At 46.8% G+C, this 21,345-nt stretch overlaps 1 protein-coding gene across 1 annotated transcript in view; it reads right to left on the reverse strand.

Moving 5' to 3' along the window:
• Positions 1-13,474, reverse strand: part of LOC120918573 (lysosomal protective protein-like) — a 43,924-nt gene extending 30,450 nt beyond the window's left edge. Inside the window, exons 1-3 of the mRNA XM_040330228.1 lie at positions 13,366-13,474; positions 4,486-4,650; positions 2,097-2,208 (exon numbers count right to left, since the gene is read on the reverse strand). Coding sequence (XP_040186162.1) covers positions 2,097-2,208; positions 4,486-4,649 — 276 coding nt within the window. The 5' untranslated portion in view covers position 4,650; positions 13,366-13,474. The remainder of the gene's footprint in view (positions 1-2,096; positions 2,209-4,485; positions 4,651-13,365) is intronic.
• Between the last annotated feature and the right edge of the window lie 7,871 nt (positions 13,475-21,345).

Here is a 21,345-nt window from a genome sequence, read left to right on the forward strand (position 1 = left end):
CCTCTCACTGTGAACCTTTTAATAAATACATCAGTGTGTATGGAAGAGATATTTTTCCATTTGAAATAAGCATTTTAACCACTTCCTTACTGGGCAATTAAACCCCCTTCCTGCCCAGAGGACTTTTTGCGATTCGGCACTGCGTCGCTTTAACTGACAATTGCGCGGTCGTGCGACGTGGCTCCCAAAAAAAAAAAATTTACGGCCTTTCCCCCCCACAAAAAGAGCTTTCTTTTGGTGGTATTTGATCACCTCTGCGGTTTTTATTTTTTGCGCTATAAACAAAAATAGAGCGACAATTTTGAAAAAAATAAATAAAAATGTTTTACTTGTTGCTATAATAAATAACTCAATTTTTTTTTATCCTCAGTCTAGGCCGATACGTATTCTACATATTTTTAGTAAAAAAAATAAAAAAAAAAAATCGCAATAAGCGACTGGTTTGCACAAAAGTTATAGCGCCTACAAAATAAGGGAAAGAATTATTTATTTTTATTATTTTTTTTTTTTTTTTTTTTTTTTACTAGTAATGGCGGCGATCTGCGATTTTTATTGGGACTGCAACGTTATGGCGGACACTTTTGACACATTTTTGGCACCATTCACATTTATACTGCAATCAGTGCTATAAATATGCACTAATTACTGTATAGATGTGAATGGCAGGGAAGGGGTTAACACTAAGGGGGTGAGGAAGGGGTTAAATGTATTCCCTATATAGTGTTCTAACTGTGGGGGAAGGGGGGTGACCGATCTGTGTCTCTATGTACAAGGGACACAGATCGGTCTCCTCTCTCCCTGACAGCACCGCTGTCTGAGAGCTGGCAATGAGAAATGATCTCATATGTAAACATATGAGATCATCTCTCATTGGCCGCACAGATCGCCTAGCAAACGGCCACTCCGATTGGCCGTTCACGGCGATCTGTGATTGGCTGTGTCCAAGGGACACGGCCAGCACAGGAGTTCCCCGATGCGCGCTCGGGAGCGCGTGCGGGGAACGCTGAAAGGGGCGGACGTCAAATGACGGCGCCCCAGAGAAGTAGAACCACCCTGCGGCCTTATATAGTCGTACGGCCGTCGGGAAGTGGTTAAAAGGGTAGCTGTACCTCCCTTCAACTTTAACCCTCCACCCAGTTTCCTTGCTGCTACTTTACTCAGAAGCCATTTAAACCAGCCACCCCACACTCACCATTACGGAAAAGGCGCCAGATGACGGCTGCAAACACTTCCTTCTCTTCTCCACTTTGCGAAAGAAATGGGCGGGCAGTAAAACAGGCAGGAAGCACCGTTAGAATAAGCATTGCTTGTTTTCGTCTTGGTGCCAGATCACAGAAGGAAGCATAGGCCGTGGCCTGAATTACCGGCCGACACAATCGCGCGGCGGGGGGGGGGCGCACGGAGACACAGGATACCCCAGCTGTGCAGCCCCAGTCGACAGGTCGCCAATTCTAGTCGCAATTGCGACCTGGCGCCCGGGGTTTGTCGAACCCTGATCTACATTGTGATTCGTACCAGTTTACAGCTAGTTGTTGCTACAGCACCCTAATTTGAGAGCTCACCCAGGATTGTGTGCGATGAGACTATGAAGTATGGGGGGGTGCCTTGTGGAATATGGTTTTAGAAGACATCGAGACACCAATTTTTATACAAAATGGTAACAGACAGGGCTTTTTTCAGGGGGAACTCAGTTCCACCACCTCTGGCTCAGACCCTTTGGTGCCTGCTCACCACAATCACTTGTAAACACAGAAGTCTGGTTTCTGTGTTTACAAGTGACAGCTCTGCACTCTGTGTGTAACCTCCTGAACTCTGCACTCTGTATGTAATGCAATCCTGGTATTTAATGCCCCTTTAAGACCCTTCTACTGTTTGTGAAATCTGAACGGGGTCGTGGTTGCGTTCCTGCACCTATTTTCTGAGAAAAAAAGCTCTGGTAACAGATACTGAAAAGCTGGGCTGATTGCAGGGGAATTATGAACTGTAAGGGAGTGGCAAGTCAGCCCTCCTATGCTCCACTTCTCTTGCTGGTTATGAAAGGACTTGGCAGACGGCCACATTCTCTGAACAATCCAAATTATACTGCAGTTACATACCAGAAAAGGGCCATGTTCTGTCAACAAGCCATCCAGAGAGCTACAGCCGGGACCTCCATTCAGCCACAGGACCAGAGGACTGGAACTTGGGTTCTTCTGAGATTCTACAAACCTGTAGCAAAGAGTCAGCAAAGAGTCAGCAAAGAGTCAGCAAAGAGTCAGCAAAGAGTCAGCAAAGAGTCAGCAAAGAGTCAGCAAAGAGTCAGCAAAGAGTCAGCAAAGAGTCAGCAAAGAGTCAGCAAAGAGTCAGCAAAGAGTCAGCAAAGAGTCAGCAAAGAGTCAGCAAAGAGTCAGCAAAGAGTCAGCAAAGAGTCAGCAAAGAGTCAGCAAAGAGTCAGCAAAGAGTCAGCAAAGAGTCAGCAAAGAGTCAGCAAAGAGTCAGCAAAGAGTCAGCAAAGAGTCAGCAAAGAGTCAGCAAAGAGTCAGCAAAGAGTCAGCAAAGAGTCAGCAAAGAGTCAGCAAAGAGTCAGCAAAGAGTCAGCAAAGAGTCAGCAAAGAGTCAGCAAAGAGTCAGCAAAGAGTCAGCAAAGAGTCAGCAAAGAGTCAGCAAAGAGTCAGCAAAGAGTCAGCAAAGAGTCAGCAAAGAGTCAGCAAAGAGTCAGCAAAGAGTCAGCAAAGAGTCAGCAAAGAGTCAGCAAAGAGTCAGCAAAGAGTCAGCAAAGAGTCAGCAAAGAGTCAGCAAAGAGTCAGCAAAGAGTCAGCAAAGAGTCAGCAAAGAGTCAGCAAAGAGTCAGCAAAGAGTCAGCAAAGAGTCAGCAAAGAGTCAGCAAAGAGTCAGCAAAGAGTCAGCAAAGAGTCAGCAAAGAGTCAGCAAAGAGTCAGCAAAGAGTCAGCAAAGAGTCAGCAAAGAGTCAGCAAAGAGTCAGCAAAGAGTCAGCAAAGAGTCAGCAAAGAGTCAGCAAAGAGTCAGCAAAGAGTCAGCAAAGAGTCAGCAAAGAGTCAGCAAAGAGTCAGCAAAGAGTCAGCAAAGAGTCAGCAAAGAGTCAGCAAAGAGTCAGCAAAGAGTCAGCAAAGAGTCAGCAAAGAGTCAGCAAAGAGTCAGCAAAGAGTCAGCAAAGAGTCAGCAAAGAGTCAGCAAAGAGTCAGCAAAGAGTCAGCAAAGAGTCAGCAAAGAGTCAGCAAAGAGTCAGCAAAGAGTCAGCAAAGAGTCAGCAAAGAGTCAGCAAAGAGTCAGCAAAGAGTCAGCAAAGAGTCAGCAAAGAGTCAGCAAAGAGTCAGCAAAGAGTCAGCAAAGAGTCAGCAAAGAGTCAGCAAAGAGTCAGCAAAGAGTCAGCAAAGAGTCAGCAAAGAGTCAGCAAAGAGTCAGCAAAGAGTCAGCAAAGAGTCAGCAAAGAGTCAGCAAAGAGTCAGCAAAGAGTCAGCAAAGAGTCAGCAAAGAGTCAGCAAAGAGTCAGCAAAGAGTCAGCAAAGAGTCAGCAAAGAGTCAGCAAAGAGTCAGCAAAGAGTCAGCAAAGAGTCAGCAAAGAGTCAGCAAAGAGTCAGCAAAGAGTCAGCAAAGAGTCAGCAAAGAGTCAGCAAAGAGTCAGCAAAGAGTCAGCAAAGAGTCAGCAAAGAGTCAGCAAAGAGTCAGCAAAGAGTCAGCAAAGAGTCAGCAAAGAGTCAGCAAAGAGTCAGCAAAGAGTCAGCAAAGAGTCAGCAAAGAGTCAGCAAAGAGTCAGCAAAGAGTCAGCAAAGAGTCAGCAAAGAGTCAGCAAAGAGTCAGCAAAGAGTCAGCAAAGAGTCAGCAAAGAGTCAGCAAAGAGTCAGCAAAGAGTCAGCAAAGAGTCAGCAAAGAGTCAGCAAAGAGTCAGCAAAGAGTCAGCAAAGAGTCAGCAAAGAGTCAGCAAAGAGTCAGCAAAGAGTCAGCAAAGAGTCAGCAAAGAGTCAGCAAAGAGTCAGCAAAGAGTCAGCAAAGAGTCAGCAAAGAGTCAGCAAAGAGTCAGCAAAGAGTCAGCAAAGAGTCAGCAAAGAGTCAGCAAAGAGTCAGCAAAGAGTCAGCAAAGAGTCAGCAAAGAGTCAGCAAAGAGTCAGCAAAGAGTCAGCAAAGAGTCAGCAAAGAGTCAGCAAAGAGTCAGCAAAGAGTCAGCAAAGAGTCAGCAAAGAGTCAGCAAAGAGTCAGCAAAGAGTCAGCAAAGAGTCAGCAAAGAGTCAGCAAAGAGTCAGCAAAGAGTCAGCAAAGAGTCAGCAAAGAGTCAGCAAAGAGTCAGCAAAGAGTCAGCAAAGAGTCAGCAAAGAGTCAGCAAAGAGTCAGCAAAGAGTCAGCAAAGAGTCAGCAAAGAGTCAGCAAAGAGTCAGCAAAGAGTCAGCAAAGAGTCAGCAAAGAGTCAGCAAAGAGTCAGCAAAGAGTCAGCAAAGAGTCAGCAAAGACAAAAACATCTGGATAGAGGACATCGCTGAGGCCGCTACGTACCAGTAGTGGAGATGTTTTCCCCCAGGAACATCCAGGTAGCCTGAGAACTGACGGAAAGATGGTTGCTTTCTCAGCCCCGGCAAGTATTTAATCTCATCATCAGAGGGTGCAGAATCTACTAAGAGAGCTCCCAGGAGCACAGCACACAGCAGGAGAGGACGCATCCTAAAAGAGAAGGCAGAGAAAGGCTAGAACCAGAGAGAGACAGGCAACAAATGCTTCCAGTGAACCATCCTCTATGGATGCTAGAGGGCTCACCTGCTGGAATCCTATTAGTGGCGCACACACAAACTTTCTAAGAAGCAATGGAACCTTATGTCCCATGAACACTCACATTATACCGCGCATGCACAGTCAGCTCATTGATTATTACAGGGATCGACAAATCCCGGTTGCCATGGCGACTAAAAATAGGGTCCTGGCTTGGAAGGGAGGCAAAAAATTTTTTTTTGTGAGCTGGCGCCATCTGGTGGTGAGCCGTTGGTATTACAAGTTATTACCACCAGATGTGTAAGCTGGCGCCATCTGGTGGTGGCCGTTGGTATTACAAGTTAAACAGCAATTCTAATGTAATTTTTCACTATTTTCACTGCTATCTTCTTCCCTCTAATTAGAACACCCTAACATTATATATATTTTGTATCCTAACACACTAGAGAATAAAATGGCGATCGTTGTAATACTTTGTCACGCCGTATTTGTGCAGCGGTCTTACAAGCGCACTTTTTTGGGGAAAAAAAACGGGGTTACTTACCGGTAACATCCCTTTTCCTGGAGTCTTTCAGGACAGGTACTGTAGAGAGACACAGGCTCCTCCCCTCACAGGAAACACCGCCTTCCAATTAAGAATTTAAGCCTCATCCTCCCTCAGCTCCTCAGTTTTTTCCAGAGTACCTCCGGCCAGCTGGGGAGACACAAGAACACGTCATAAAAGTATAAAATTACATCTTACCTGACGGCCTCGTCTGATGAGTTTCCATAATATCCCCTACAACAAAGAGGGTGGGTACCAGTGCCGTCCTGAAAGACTCCAGGAAAAGGGATGTTACCGGTAAGTAACCCCGTTTTTCCCTGTTCGTCTTTCAGGACAGGTACTGTAGAGAGGATAAGCGAGCACCTTACCCTAGGGTGGGACAACTGCTTGCAGTACTTTGCGTCCAAAAGCCTGGTCTTTGGTTGAAAGTAGGTCCAGTCTGTAATGTTTTACAAACGTTGAGAAACTAGACCATGTTGCAGCCTTGCAGATCTGCTCCGGGGAAGCACCAGCACACTCTGCTTGGGAAGTTGCTACTGCCCTGGTGGAATGAGCCTTGATACCCTGTGGAGGCTCTACTCCCCTAGAAGAATAGGCTAGAACGATGGCTGCCCTTAACCACCTGGCTATCGTGCGTCTAGAAGCCCTAGACCCTTTCTTGGACCCAGAAAACAAAACAAATAGTGAATCAGCTTTCCTGAACTGACTTGTGTAATCCAAGTATTGTAGGACACACCTCCTAACGTCTAGGTTGTGAAACTTGTGTTCCTGTTCCCTCACAGGATTTGAACAAAAAGAAGGCAATGTTATTTCTTGACTTCTGTGAAACTTAGAAGCTACCTTTGGTAGAAAAGCCGGATCTGTCTTAAAAATGATGCGATCCGGAAAAACTTGAAAAAAGGGGACCCTAATAGATAGGGCCTCGAGTTCGCTCACTCTCCTGGCAGTAGTGATCGCTACTAAAAATACTGTTTTGAGAGTGATCACTTTTAAACTACATTTGTCTAAAGGCTCAAATGGTTCTACTGTAAAGGCTTGAAGAACCAATGAGAGATCCCAAACTGGGAAGTTGGAGGTTTTTACAGGTCTCCGTCTACTCAAAGCCTTAAAAAATCTAGAGACCCAAGGGTCAAATGCTAGTTGTTTTTCAAGAAATACACTTAGCGCTGACACTTGACCCTTCAGCGTGCTAGTTGCCAGCCCTTTATCAGCTCCAGCTTGAAGAAATTCTAAAACAGCCACAGAGCTGTTGACACTGAAGGAGCTTTCTGCACACCAGATGTTAAACCGTTTCCACACTTTTTGGTAAATGGCTTGCGTCTCCTTTCTACAGCTTAGGAGTGTTTCAACCAAGCGTTCTGAAAACCCTTTGCCCCTCAGCAGCTCTTCCTCAGAAGCCAGGCTGCCAGGTTCCATCTCTCTACCTGCGGGCAGCAGATTGGACCCTGCAAAAGGAGATCCTCCCGAATTGGTAGAATCCAAGGAGATTCTATCGATAGATTTTTTAGGATAGAGAACCATGGTCTCCTGGGCCAATGAGGTGCGATGAGAATGAGTGTTGTGTTCTCCCCCTGCAGTTTCCTCAGGACTGCTGGTATTAGAACCGGAGGGGGGAAAGCATAACACCTGGAGAACTTCCAGGTTTGGGCCAGAGCGTCCACCGCCAGAGCTCCATCCCATCTGTTTAGGGAAAAAAAGAGCCGAGTTTTGGCATTTTCTCTTGAGGCGAATAAGTCCACCTCCGGAAGACCCCATCTTTGAGTGATCGCTCTGAAAACTTCTTGATTCAGAACCCAATCGCCCTCCCTCAGTTTCTTCCTGCTGAGGAAGTCTGCGACCTGATTTAATTCTCCCTTCAGATGTATGGCTGAGAGGGACAAGACATTGGCCTCCGCCCATATGAGAATAGATTTTGTCAGATCCCATAAGGACTTGCTCCTGGTGCCCCCCTGCTTGTTGACATAAGCTACTGCCGAGGAGTTGTCTGTCCTGATTCGAACATGCTGTCCCTGCAGCTCCTTCTGAAAGGCTTTGAGGGCTAACTCTATCGCTTTTAGTTCTCTCCAATTCGAAGATTTTTGCGAGTCCTCTTTTGCCCAGCGACCCTGTGTCAGAAGGGAGTCCAGGTGTGCTCCCCAACCGGAGCCACTGGCATCTGTTGTCACTGTTCTGGAGATCGGGGAGATCCAATCCAGGCCCTGTAAAAGGTTCGCCCCCTTCCTCCACCACCAAAGGGACCTCTTGATGTGAACCGGTATGGATATCAGGGAATCCAAGGATTCCGGTTTGTGGTCCCAAATGTTCAGTATGAACAGTTGTAGAGGTCGGAAATGCAGACCCGCCCACTGCACTGCAGGAAGACAAGATGTTAATAACCCCAGAGCTGACATGACTTTCCTTATCGGAAGCTGGCCACTGCTCTGAAGAAGTGATATTACGTTGTCCACCTTCTGAACTTTTTCTATTGGGAGAAAAGTCATCTGTCTGGTTGAGTCCAGTACATATCCCAGAAAAGTGACTCTTTGGGAGGGTGTCAGGCTGGATTTTTCCAGATTGAGTAACCAACCTAGGTTTTCCAGAATCCCCTTTGCAACCTGGAGGTCCTGGGACAACCGTGTCGGGGAGTCTGCAAAAAATAGCAGATCGTCCAGATAAGCTACCACCAGGATGCCCTTGAGACGTAGAAAGGCTAGTACCTCCACCATCACTTTGGTGAATATGCGGGGGGAAGAGGAGAGCCCGAAGGGGAGTGCTTTGAATTGCAGGTGAAACATCCCCTCTCTGGACCTCACGGCCAGTCTGAGAAATCTCTGATGGCATTCCGCTATTGGGATGTGTAGGTAGGCATCCTTTAAATCTATGGATGCCATGAAGCAGTTCGGAAAGAGGAGTGTCCTCACGGAATAGATGGAATCCATCCGAAACCGTTTGTACGTGACCGAGGTGTTTAGAGGTTTTAAATTCAGTATAAGCCTGAATTTCCCTGAAGGCTTGCGGACCACAAATATGTGGGAGTAGAAGCCCTTTCCTATCTCCTCCGATGGAACCCGAACTACCACCCCCTGATCCTCCAACTCCTGAAGAGAGGAGATCAGAGCCACAGATTTCTCTTTGCATTGGGGCAAATTGGTGACTAAGAGTCTGGATGGGGGGGGACTTGAGAACTCTAGTCTGTACCCTCTCCTTATGATCCCCAGCACAAATTGGTTGCTGGTGATCGTCTCCCATTGTGGGAGAAAGGCCCCCAACCTTCCTCCCACCTTGACTCCGTCATTGAGGTTTTTGGGGCTGTTCAGGAGCACGAAAAAGTGCCCCGGCACGGCCTTTCCCTTTTGGTCCCCAAAACTTTTTCTTTCCCTCAGGTTTGGGGACTTCCACCTTCTTTTGGGTCCAGAATTTTTTCTTTGTCTGTCCCCCAAATTTTTTCTTTAAGGGGAAAGCCTTCTTCTTGTCGGCTGTACGATCTAAGACAGCCTCCAAGCCTGGCCCAAATAATAAGTCTCCTGTAAGGGGGATCCCGCACAATTTAACCTTTGAGGCGCTATCCCCCTGCCATGTCTTGAGCCAGAGAGCTCTTCTTGCAGAATTAGATAGAGCTGCAGATCTGGCAGACATGCGGATTGACTCTGCTGAGGCGTCCGCTACATACCGTACGCCACTCAGTAAAGTTGGAAAAGAGGAAAGTATAGTCTCTTTTGGCGTTCCGGCCTCAATATGTGCCTTAATTTGTAAGAGCCAATGCTCTAAATTACGGGCCACCACTGTTGCTGCCATAGCTGGCTTAAGGTTCCCCTGGGAAGCATCCCAGGACTTTTTTAATAGCGAATCCATCCGCCTGTCCATGGGGTCTGAAAGGACCCCCATGTCCTCAAACGCCAAGTCCGTATGTCGGGATACCTGCGAAAAGGCGGCATCTAGTTTGGGGGATTTGTTCCACACTGAAGCCTCCTCTTCAGAAAAAGGAAACCTCCTCTTCAAAGAGTTTGAGAAGAAAGGTTTCCTCTCTGGGTCCTGCCATTCTTTTTTGATGGCATTGACCAGTACTTCATGGACTGGAAAAACCCTTTTCTTTTGTTCTCCCAAACCACTGTACATCTGGTCATGGAGTGACAGTGTCTTTTTCTCCTCAACTATCCCTAAAGTAGCGTGGATAGTTTCCAATAACTCTTCCACCTCTTCAAGGGAAAGCTTGTAGCGAGAGACCTTTGAGGACCCTGCCTCTGTCTTCTCACTATCTGACTCCTCTTGGGAGCTAGAAGCGGCACTGTCTTGCTCCTCCTCAGCATCCTCTCTGATATCCGCAGGTTTCTCTCTACTCCCAGAGGGAAGAACCTCAGGATTCGGTGGAATTACCTGTTGCGCTACAGAAGGGCTGCTTTGGGGCAATTGAAAATTAGCAAAAATATCTTTAAACGATTGAAAGGTGCCAGAAAGCTCTTTCATAGAAGCTGCTAATTCAGATGCCTGCTCTGCCTCCCTTTCTTTAACCGGCCCCTCAATACATCTCCTGCAAAGTGCTTTGTTCCAACTCTCACTAAGTGAAGATCTGCAGGAAGGGCATTTCTTCCTGCTGTGGGCTGATTTTTCTGTGGATTTCTGAAAAACACAGAAGAAAGTGGAGGCTAGATTAAAAGAGAGACCAGCGCATAACACAGGTAACCACCAGGAGTGTTCTAGGACCAACCACCACCAGGGTTCCAGACACACTACACTAACAAACTCCCCGACCACCAGGAGAAGAAAACAAAAAAATCACCAGTGAAGCTGTACAGTATGATAAGGGAACACCACCCCAGGGTTCTCCTTACCTTAGAGTGGCTGGTGCTGTCGTCATCCGGAGGTGCACGGGAAGCCTCTGCTTCCGACATCTCGCTGAGGAATGTGGTCGCGACTGCCTGCCAAAACGCCGACCCTACGGCTGAGAGAGAGAGAGGCCGCACCAGCCCAGCGTCAGGCCTTTTCACACTGCAGCGTCCGGGACCAGTGACGCGTATCCGGCGGAAGTGCCCGCCCCCCCCGGAACTGACGTCACTCGTCATCCGGTCCGGCCCAGCTCCTGGCCGACCGTGAATTCTCACAGGGAGCGTGCACCCCGCCTGCAGCGCCACCCCTGTGCGTTTAGTAAATAGGCCTCCGCGGCTGAATCCACCCCAGGAATGTCCGCGGGACGCTACACGGCGATGTCCTGGGTAAGTGACTTCCCCAGTCAACCAGGACGCCATGCATTTAAAAAATAGCCCTGAGCCCAGGGAGAACAGGTCCCCCCTCTCAGGAAAACTGGCCTCAGCTTCCCCAGCTGTCTGGCCCCTGGCCCCCAGCGGTGTCTCCCCTCCGGAGGAAACACCATAAACTGAGGAGCTGAGGGAGGATGAGGCTTAAATTCTTAATTGGAAGGCGGTGTTTCCTGTGAGGGGAGGAGCCTGTGTCTCTCTACAGTACCTGTCCTGAAAGACGACATTTTTTTTTTAATTAAAAAATAAAACAGGAAAGTTATCCCCATTTTTTTTTAAATATTATGAAAGATAATGTTACGCCGAGTAAATTGATACCCAACATGTCACGCTTCAAAATTGCGTCCGCTCGTGGAATGCCGACAAACTTTTACCCTTTAAAATCCCTTTTTACCCTTTAAAATCTCACGTATGTGTTCGCTTCTGCGCGCAAGCTCGTCGGGACGGGGCGCGTTTTCTGGCTCCTAACTTTTTTAGCTGGCTCCTAGATTCCAAGCAAATTTGTCAAACCCTGGATTATTAGTTGGAGGTGGTAGCCAAGGCCGCCATCAGGGGGGTACAGGCAGTACACCTGTAAGAGGCCTGGATGTTAAACCCCCCCCCTTTTTCTTGTGTAAGGGGCCTGGAGGTCCCCAGGGCAACCCCCCCTCCCCCAATTTGTGGCACCCCTCCGCTTCAATTAGCGGTGGCACCCCCCCCGGTTCTCCAGAGGGCCCATGCCTGAAGCTGTGTAAGGGGCCCCATAATTCCCGATGGTGGCCTCCAGCCTCTCTGTCCCTGGGGCCTAACCTGCAGCCTGAGGGCCAAATGTGGCCCTCAGACATGAGAGCACTGAACTATAAGGAGACTCCAACAGCCATAATCTCCAGATGGAACTTGTAACACGTTCCCAGTATTCCACAGCATGTCTGCGGTCTCCAACTACACTTACAGCATAGCCACAGTACCTGACCATCTCCTGCAGAATGTCTACAGACAGTATTTTGTAACATTCCGCATATTGAACACTACAAGTGTGGCCCTGTGAGGATGTCAGGGGCCGCATTACGTGTACTGAACACCAAGGGATTTTGTTTACTAAAGCTAAAGAGGGCAACATTTGTCACAATCCTGCAGAGAAACCAATCAGCTTTTAACCTCGGCTTGTTTAATCAAAGCGGAGTTCCACCAGTTGTTTAGTTTATTGAAAGTCAGCAGTTACAAAAAGCATAGCTGCTGACTTTAAATAAACAGACACTCACCTGTCCCATGGTCCAGCGATGCGGGCGCATGGAGCCCCGCTCCTCTTTTTGGTGCCGTCATTTCTACCGTGGGCACCCAGCCGTGACGGCTTACGGCTCCACGGCCAGGCGCACGCACTGCCATTGACCAGCGATCTTCTGGGACCCGTGCTGTGTCCCAGAAGATCGCTGGCAGGGAGGGGCCACCTAAGGCGACAGGAGGAGCCGCCTAGGACCCGGAAGGAGGAAGTGGTACAGGAAGTCCCACTAAAAAGAGGACACACACTTAACCCTTTGATGAAGTCAGGGGCCACATTACCTATGCTGAACCACCAGGTTTAACCCTTTGAGGAGATCAGGGGCCACATTACCTATGCTGAACCACCAGGTTTAACCCTTTGAGGAGATCAGGGGCCACATTACCTATGCTGAACCACCAAGTTTAACCCTTTGATGAGGTCTGGGGCCACATTACCTATGCTAAACCACCAAGTTTAACCCTTTGACGAGGTCTGGGGCCACATTACCTATGCTGAACCAAGGTTTAACCCTTTGTGGAGGTCAGGAATCACATTACCTATGCTGAACCACCAAGTTTAACCCTTTGTGGAGGTCAGGAATCACATTACCTATGCTGAACCACCAAGTTTAACCCTTTGTGGAGGTCAGGAATCACATTACCTATGCTGAACCACCAAGTTTAACCCTTTGATGAGGTCTGGGGCCACATTAACCCTTTGATGAAGTCAGGGGTCACATTACCTATGCTGAACCAAGTTTGACCCTTTGTGGAGGTCTGGGGCCACATTACCTATGCTGAACCACCAAGTTTGACCCTTTGATGAAGTCAGGGGCCACATTACCTATGATAAACCACCAAGTTTGACCCTTTGATGAAGTCAGGGGCCACATTACCTATGCTGAACCACCAAGTTTAACCCTTTGAGGAGGTCTGGGGCCAGATTTGACACCCACTATACCCAGTGTCCATGTATGGAGTGGAGAGATGTGATGTAGAGGTAGGGTTGCCACATCATCCCTTTAAACCTGAACAATTTAATTACACAGGTTGTGCGGCTGATTAAGGTGGCAATTAAACTCACTTGGTGCCTCATCTGCATTAAAATTTGCCTTGTGTAATTTTAATTGTTTGGGTTTAAAGGGATGAGGTGGCAACCCTACCTAGCGATGTAATCATGGGGGGGGGGGGGCTTGCTCCATAGAGACCCCTCAAGTGATAGGGGCCACCAATGCAAACAAAAATGTATTTCATATAAAATAGGATTTTTGTGAATGTCTGGAACTAAATACAACATGCAATAGTAACCAAGACACAATGTAAGAGGAAGACAATACACTTTACAATGTGATTGTACAATCTCTGTTAGATCTACTATCATGTGCAAGGATCTGCCCGTCTGGATAATAATTGGACTGTTTGTTTAGGGTCGTCTTCATATTTTTGTAACATTGTACAATCAGATTGTATAGTAAATGACCAAATGGTAGTTATCCATTGGGGTTACTAACACTTTGCAGCCTGTAATAGACTCAGCATTGTACATATACACATAAGCCCCCCTCCTTCAGTCCTATGAGAGTTCTATAACAATGTCAGATCAGATCACACATCTATAGAGGTAGATCTTCCTCATACCGATCGATAAGACCTCACCTTTCCTCTCTGCAGATCACAAACAGCCTCCTTCACTTCCTTCTCTATATGTCTCTCCAGCAACTTCCCCCTCTCTCATATGACTCTAGTCATGTGACCGGTCTGGTGGTTGGAGATCACGTGCTCCGCCTAGTGGGTGAGGTGGGCGTGGTCTGGTGTGCTGTGTTGTTGGCTCAGGCTGATGTGTACGGATAGAGTTCTGGCTCAATCCCCCATAGCAACCAATGTCCTCTTCTGGCGGAAGTGCTCATGGGGCACAGCACTGTGCACACTTATTACTCAGCGTTCTTCTTTATTTAGAAAGAGGGAACTTTATGAACCACTTGCCTGAGCTACCCCTCCCCCCCTATCCTGCACCTCTGTACATTGACCCCTTCATCTCCATCCTCCCACTGTGTGTGACCTGTACATTAACCACTTCAGTACCGTGGGTGTTTTTCAGATTTGGTGTTTACAAGACTAAAACAGTTTTTTTTTTGCTAGAAAATTACTTAAAACCCCCAAACATTATATATATTTTTTTCTAACACCCTACAGAATAAAATGGCGATCATTGCAATACTTTTTGTCACACCATTTTTGCACAGCAATCTTACAAGCGCACTTTTTTTGGAAAAAATTCACTTTTTTTAATTAAAAAATAAGACAGCAATAAATTTGGCACAATTTTTTTATATAGCGTGAAAGATCATGTTACGCCGAGTAAAATGATACCCAACATGTCACGCTTAAAAATTGCGCCCGCTCGTGGCATGGCGTCAAACTTTTACCCTTAAAAATCTCGATAGGCGACGTTTAAAAAATTCTATAGGTTGCATTTTTTGAGCTACAAAGGAGGTCTAGGGCTAGAATTATTGCTCTCGCTCTAACGATCGCGGCGATACCTCACTTGTGTGGTTTGTGGCTTCTGCGCGCGAGCTCGTTGGGACGGGGTGCTTTAAAAATAATTTGTTTTTCTTATTTATTTTTATTTATTTTATTATTTTTTACACTGGGGAAAAAAAAAATGTATCACTTTTATTCCAAATACAAGGAATGTAAACATCCCTTGTAATAGAAAAAAGCATGACAGGTCCTCTTAAATATGAGATCTGGGGTCAAAAAGACCTCAGATCTCATATTTAGACAAAATGACGGCCTCACGGTGGCTCTGAATATCCAACAGGACGTCAATTGACGTCCTGGATTCCTCCGGCCACTGGGGGGCGCGCGAGCGTGCCGGCGGCGGCGCGCGCGCCCGGCGCGTCCCCGAGATGCCGATGCGCGTGCCTGGCGGTCGCGATGTCCGCCAGGTACCCGCGATCGGCGGTGACAGCAGGGACGTGGAGCTCTGTGTGTAAACACAGAGCTCCACGTCCTGTCAGGGGAGAGAGGAGACCGATCTGTGTCCCTTGTACATAGGGACACAGCATCGATCACCTCCCCCAGTCACCCCCCCTCCACCTACAGTGAGAACACAATACAGGCACACATTTAATCCCTTCCTCACCCCCTTGTGTTAACCCCTTGAATGCCAGTCACATTTATACAGTAATTAGTGCATATTTATCGCACTGATCGCTGTATAAATGTGAATGGCGCCAAAAATGTGTCAAAAGTGTCCGATGTGTCCGCCATAATGTCGCAGTCTCAATAAAAAAAATCGCAGATCGCCGCCATTACTAGTAAAAAAATACATTAAAAAAAATAATAATAATAATTCTGTCCCATATTTTGTAAGCGCTTATTGCGATTTTTTTTTTTTTTTTTTTACCAAAAATATGTAGAAGAATACGTATCGACCTAAACTGAGAAAAAAATTTTTTTGGAAAAAAAATTAGGCTATTTATTATAGCAACAAGTAAAAAATATTGATTTTTTTTTTCAAAATTGTTGCTTTTTTTTGTTTATAGCGCAAAAAATAAAAACCGCAGAGGTGATCAAATACCACCAAAAGAAAGCTCTATTTGTGGGAAAAAAAGGACGTCAATTTTGTTTGGGAGCCACGTCGCACGACCGCGCAATTGTCAGTTAAAGCGACGCAGTGCCGGAAGCTGAAATTTCACCTGGGCAGGAGGGGGGTATATGTGCCCGGTAAGCAAGTGGTTAAAAAAATGACAACAAAAAAATGTCTGTTTAAGACGCTAGGCGGAACTGACGTTTTGACGTCACTTCCGCCCATGCAATGCTATGGGGACGGGTAGGGGCCATCTTGCCCTCACTTGCATCCCCACACAGCATGTGAAAGAACCTGATCGCCTCCGCCGCTACCGACGGCTCCGGTAAGCGGCGGAGGGCGCGGGAGGGGGGGCCCTCTCCCGCCGCCGATAACGGTGATCTCGCGGCGTAAAATAAAACACTGCTATTTTTAGCGCCGCTTTACAGACGTTTTAGCGGCGCTCTTCCGCCACTACTGGGGTGCTTTTAACCCCCGCTAGCGCCCGAAAAGGTTAAAAGAGCCCACAAAGTGGTACTGCCCATTTATTTCAATTGGTAGGGGGGCTCTAGGAGCAGTGTATACACCACTCCTACAGCGCCTCAAAGATGCGGCCAGCAGGGCTTTTTTTTATGTCCTGCCAGCGCACCCTCGAGCTTTCACATAGGAGAGGCGCTTTGCAGGCGTAATTTTTAGCGCCTGTAAAGCGGCTCTGTGTGAAAGGGTTAATGACCAGGCCATTTTTTGCAAAACGGAACTGCGTTGCTTCAAGAGTCCTTTCACACTGCCAGCGCCGAAACACGCTGGTAAAGCGCTGCTAAAACTAGCAGCGCTTTATCAGCATTTTTCGGGTGCTAGCCGGGCACCTTTTAACCCCCGCTAGTGGCCGAATAAAGGCTTAAAAGCGCCCACAAAGCACAGCTGCCGAGGCACTTCGGCGGCGCTTCCCATTGATTTCAATGAAAAGGGGCACTTTAGGAGCGGTGTGCAGCGGGTGGGTGTTCACGCCTGCTATGACCCTTAAAGGGGCTGACGTACCGGTACGTTGTTCTGCAGTAACAAACCACTTTGGCTACGTAAATCTGCGTGATCCGGTCGGCGAGTGGTTAAACTCACTTAAAAAAACAAGGACAGGCAGGGATTTTATGACAGAAAAGACCCTATCGGCCTCTCCTGTCATTAACACTTTCTCCTGCCTGTCAGCTGTCAGGTACACTGAGCAAGGTTGCTGATAGCCTTTCTGTACTGAGCCCGGGCCCCCTCAGTTCAAACGGGGGGGCCCAGTCACCTGCTGAGTAGGAGGGCCGGCTGTACTGTCTTATAGGGGTGTTGAAAATAATCGTAGCATCGTAGCAACGACTTGCAATAATCGATGTTATGATGACGTCACCTGTGCGCCGCATTTTGCGTCTGAAAGCCGAAGGAAGCCGTTAGCTGCGTTAGTCACGCCTCTTTTCCCGCCCCGCTAATGCAACTTAAGGAGCTGTGGGCTTTAGCGCGCCTCTTTTCCCGCCCCCTGCTGATGCAGCTGAAGACGCCGCACCTCCTTTCCCGCCCCCCGCTGACGGCATTCCTAGCCGCCCGTCGCCATGTGGGAGAAACATGGAGCAAGTGTCCTCGGTCCAGACTCCCCAGAGCCTTCCTCCTCACCTCACCTCACCTCACGCTGTGCACACTGCACAGGCTGCTGTGGGAGACCCGAGACGGCCGAGTACTGCAGGCAGCAGAGATTTGATCATCATCATCAGGTACTTGGGGGATGCACAGTAGCAGCAACTAATGGGTACACTGGCAGCAATTTATGGACACACTGGCAGCAATTGGTGGCACACTGGCAGCAATTGGTGGCACACTGGCAGCAATTGGTGGCACACTGGCAGCAATTGGTGGCAATTTATGGGCACAGTGGCGGCAATTGATGGCACAGTGGCGGCAATTGATGGCACAGTGGCTGCAATTGATGGCACAGTGGCGGCAATTGATGGGCACAGTGACGGCAATTGATGGGCACACTGACGGCAATTGGTGGCACACTGACGGCAATTGGTGGCACACTGACAGCAATTGGTGGCACACTGACAGCAATTGGTGGCACACTGACAGCAATTGGTGGCACACTGATGGGCAATAATTTGGGCACACTGGCAGCAATTGGTGGCAATTGATGGCACACTGGCAGCAGTTGATGGCATTGGCACAATGATGGCACACTGGTTTATGTATGTCTTATTGTCTTAGTGATTGATTAACATCATTGATTTGAAATTGAAACCCTTTTTTTTTGTATGATTTTTGCTTTTGCTCATCACTGCCATACACATGCAGCCATGCATTGCACGTGTGTGGCAATAATGAGCAAAAGCAAAAATCATACAAAAAAAAAGGTATCAATGAAGTTGTGATGTGAATCAATCACTAAGACAATAAGACATACATAAACCATAATTTATGACATGGCATACATTGTCGTTTGGCAGGACTTTATGGGGACAATGTCTGCAGTCTCTGATCCTCTCTAGTATCATGTCTGCAGTCTCTGATCCTCTCTAGTATAATGTCCGCAGTCTCTGATCCTCTCTAGTATCATTGTCCGCAGTCTCTGATCCTCTCTATCATTGTCCGCAGTCTCTGTCCATCTCTTGTAGTATTTTGGGGTCAGTCTGGAGCTCCTCTTTAAGTTGTCTACTGTGTTAACAGTTTGCTACATGCAGAGAGTTTTTTTTAAGAACAGATGAAAACCGCGCGCAGTAATCTTGATGCATCGCGGAATCGAACCGAATCGTGGACTTGATAATCGTAATCGCATCGAATCGTGAGACTGGTCAAGATGCGCAGCCCTACTCTCTTATTGCAGACACCAATCCTCTTCTGCCTTCCTGTGCAACGCTGCCAGCTTCTCCCTCCGGCTGCACTACAAGTGGTTTTAGCACATGCACCCCTTCCATCTGCTGTCCGGGCCCCCGGGTGTGCCCCTTTCCCTGCAACGCTGCTAGCTTCCCTCCTCTTCTGCCGGAAGCTGCTGCGGGAACACAGGGGGTTGTTTCAGGTTTCAGGATGGAAAGTGGGGGGAAGGGGCTGGTAAATATATCATTTATTGGCCCCTTCCTTTCCTGAATGAACACAGTGAGTGATTGAATGTCTATTCAGTACTGAAGTATAGTAAACTGTGGTTACTAGGATTCAGTTTGTGCTTGAGCAAGAAGCTTCAGAGCACTTCCAATTTATTCATCTTTGCGACTGAGGCTGCAAAGAAAGGGACTGATAAAATCGATGTGCTCAGTTACTTCAGGCTGGGGGAGGGGCCCTTCAGGTAGACTGTATGGGGATTTCTCACAGCAGCCATGACACTGAGCCCTAAATGCGCAGATGAGCGTACATTTGTGGCACCACCCTGCGCCGTGTAGGGTGACCACATTTCCAAACTACCATTCAGGGACACCCCCCTTCCCAAAAATCAGCTTGTGCTGTAACGAATAGTGTTGCTCACGAATATTCGCATTGCGAATATTCGACTCGAATATAGCATATTCGAGAAATCGCGCTATATTTCGAATTTCGCGGTGAATATTCGCAATTCCGAATATTCGCATTTTTTCAATTTGATTTTTAAAACAGATCACATCCTATCGACGTCTAAAAGCATTGCTGGTATGATTAGAGACCCTGGGCCGAGTAGCTAAGCTGAGGCGATCCTTTTATGTTGCCAAATTGAAAAAAAAAAAATTGCGATTTTTCGCTATTGCGAATGCGAAAATGATTGCGAATTTTCGATAACTGTGGTAGGAGAACTCTGATTGTCTCTGATGCAAAAGGGGGGGGCTTTGTGTATGTTATGAATATTTGTATGTTTGATATTATTTTTTTTTGTAAGAAGGAAAAAATTGCGCATACCTTAAAAAAGGGGAGAATACAGCAGCAACTCAAAAATGTTATACAACATAAATTAATACAAGACAGAAAATGGAGTCGCTCTACAAGAATAAAAAATATGTCTAGTGACAAGACATGTGGGCAAATTATAAAATAAGCAAGCGCAAATAACTTGTGAAATACACAGTGAAACAAATATATAAAGAAATATAGTCCCAATAATAGAAAAATAATCTTTCATAAAAATGTTTTTGATATGTGAAGTGAAAAAAAGTCCAAAGCATGCAGCATGAACGTGTTCAATCTTTAAGGTGTTTGATTGACAAACGGCTGTGACAGATGGATAGAGTAAAGAATCACCACCAATGCAAAACACTTTTTATTTTTTATTGTAAAATATCAAGAATATTCTGAGCCAATCAGAGTGCTCCTTCTGCATTTGCCGAATATTCGCAATTATTTTGTATTGTAAAATATCAAGAATATTCTGAGCCAATCAGAGTGCTCCTTCCGCATTTGCCGAATATTCGCAATTATTTTGTATTGTAAAATATCAAGAATATTCTGAGCCAATCAGAGTGCTCCTTCCGCATTTGCCGAATATTCGCAATTATTTTGTATTGTAAAATATCAAGAATATTCTGAGCCAATCAGAGTGCTCCTACAGCATTTGTCGAAATTGCGCAATAAATATCGCATTCGCATGTTGCGATATTTCGATAAAATATCACGAATATTCTGAGCCAATCAGAGCGCTCCTCCAGCATTTCTCGAAATTGCGCAATAAATATCGCATTCGCATGTTGCGATATTTCGATAAAATATCACGAATATTCTGAGCCAATCAGAGTGCTCCTACCGCAGTTATCAAAAAATCGCAATTATTTTCGCATTCGCAATAGCGAAAAATCGCAATCATTTAATTTCGATAAAATATCACGAATATTCGAATTTAGCGAATATATCTCGAATATTCGAATATATATTCGAGATATATCGCGAAATCGAATATGGCATATTCTGCTCAACACTAGTAACGAATCACAGCACAGTGATTGGACACAAGAGCCGGGATTTATGATTTCTCCAGACACTGTATTGTCCTGGAATGAAGGTGCCTAGGACAGACCTGCAAAAAAGGGATTTTTATTAACAGCTTACCTGTAAAATCCTTTTCTTGTAGTACATCACGGGACACAGAGCAGCATAGCCATTACATATGGGTTATATAGTGTACCTTCAGGTGATGGACACTGGCACTCTCCGACAGGAAGTTCCCTCCCTATATAACCCCCACCCATAGTGGGAGTACCTCAGTTTTGTAGCAAGCAATATGCATCCCAAAATTCCCCATAAGAGGGGTGGGAGCTCTGTGTCCCGTGATGTACTACAAGAAAAGGATTTTACAGGTAAGCTGTTAATAAAAATCCCTTTTTCTTTATCGTACATCACGGGACACAGAGCAGCATAGCCATTACATATGGGATGTCCCCAAGCAATGCTCCATGAGGGGAGGGAGACAACCAGAAAAAACCAAACAGGAGGTGCCACCGGACAAGAGGAGATTAAACTGCGGCCCGTAGTACCGCCTGCCCAAAAGCTGAATCAGCGTTCCTCCTAACGTCCATTTGATAAAATTTTGCAAATGTGTGGACAGATGACCAGGTTGCTGCCCTGCAGACCTGGGCCATAGAGACCTGGTGATACGCTGCCCAAGAGGCACTCATAGCTCTAGTGGAATGAGCCTTAACCGACAAGGGTGGACTCTTCCCCTTCAGGCCATAGTCTGCCTAATCCACTTAGAAATAGTGGCCTTAGACGCTGCCTGGCCCTTCTTGGGCCCTTCCGGCAGAATGAATAAGACGTCCGTCTTACGAATCTGGGCTGTAGCTTCCAAGTAAATCTTTACAGCTCTAACTACATCCAAGGAATGTAGTAACCTCTCTTCCTTAGAAGAAGGTTTTGGAAAAAATGATGGAAGAATCACATCTTGATTAAGGTGAAAATTCGATACCACCTTAGGCAGGAAGGACGGAAGCGGCCGCAAAACGACCCTGTCCTTATGCAGTAATAAATAAGGTGCCTTACATGACAAGGCTGCCAACTCCGACACTCTTCTGGCGGATGCCATGGCCACCAGAAACACTAGTTTCCTAGTCAAAAGGACCAAAGGGATCGCGGACAAGGGCTCAAAG

The sequence above is a fragment of the Rana temporaria genome, chromosome 12 (genome assembly GCF_905171775.1).
Source record: "Rana temporaria chromosome 12, aRanTem1.1, whole genome shotgun sequence".
NCBI lineage: Eukaryota > Metazoa > Chordata > Amphibia > Anura > Ranidae > Rana > Rana temporaria.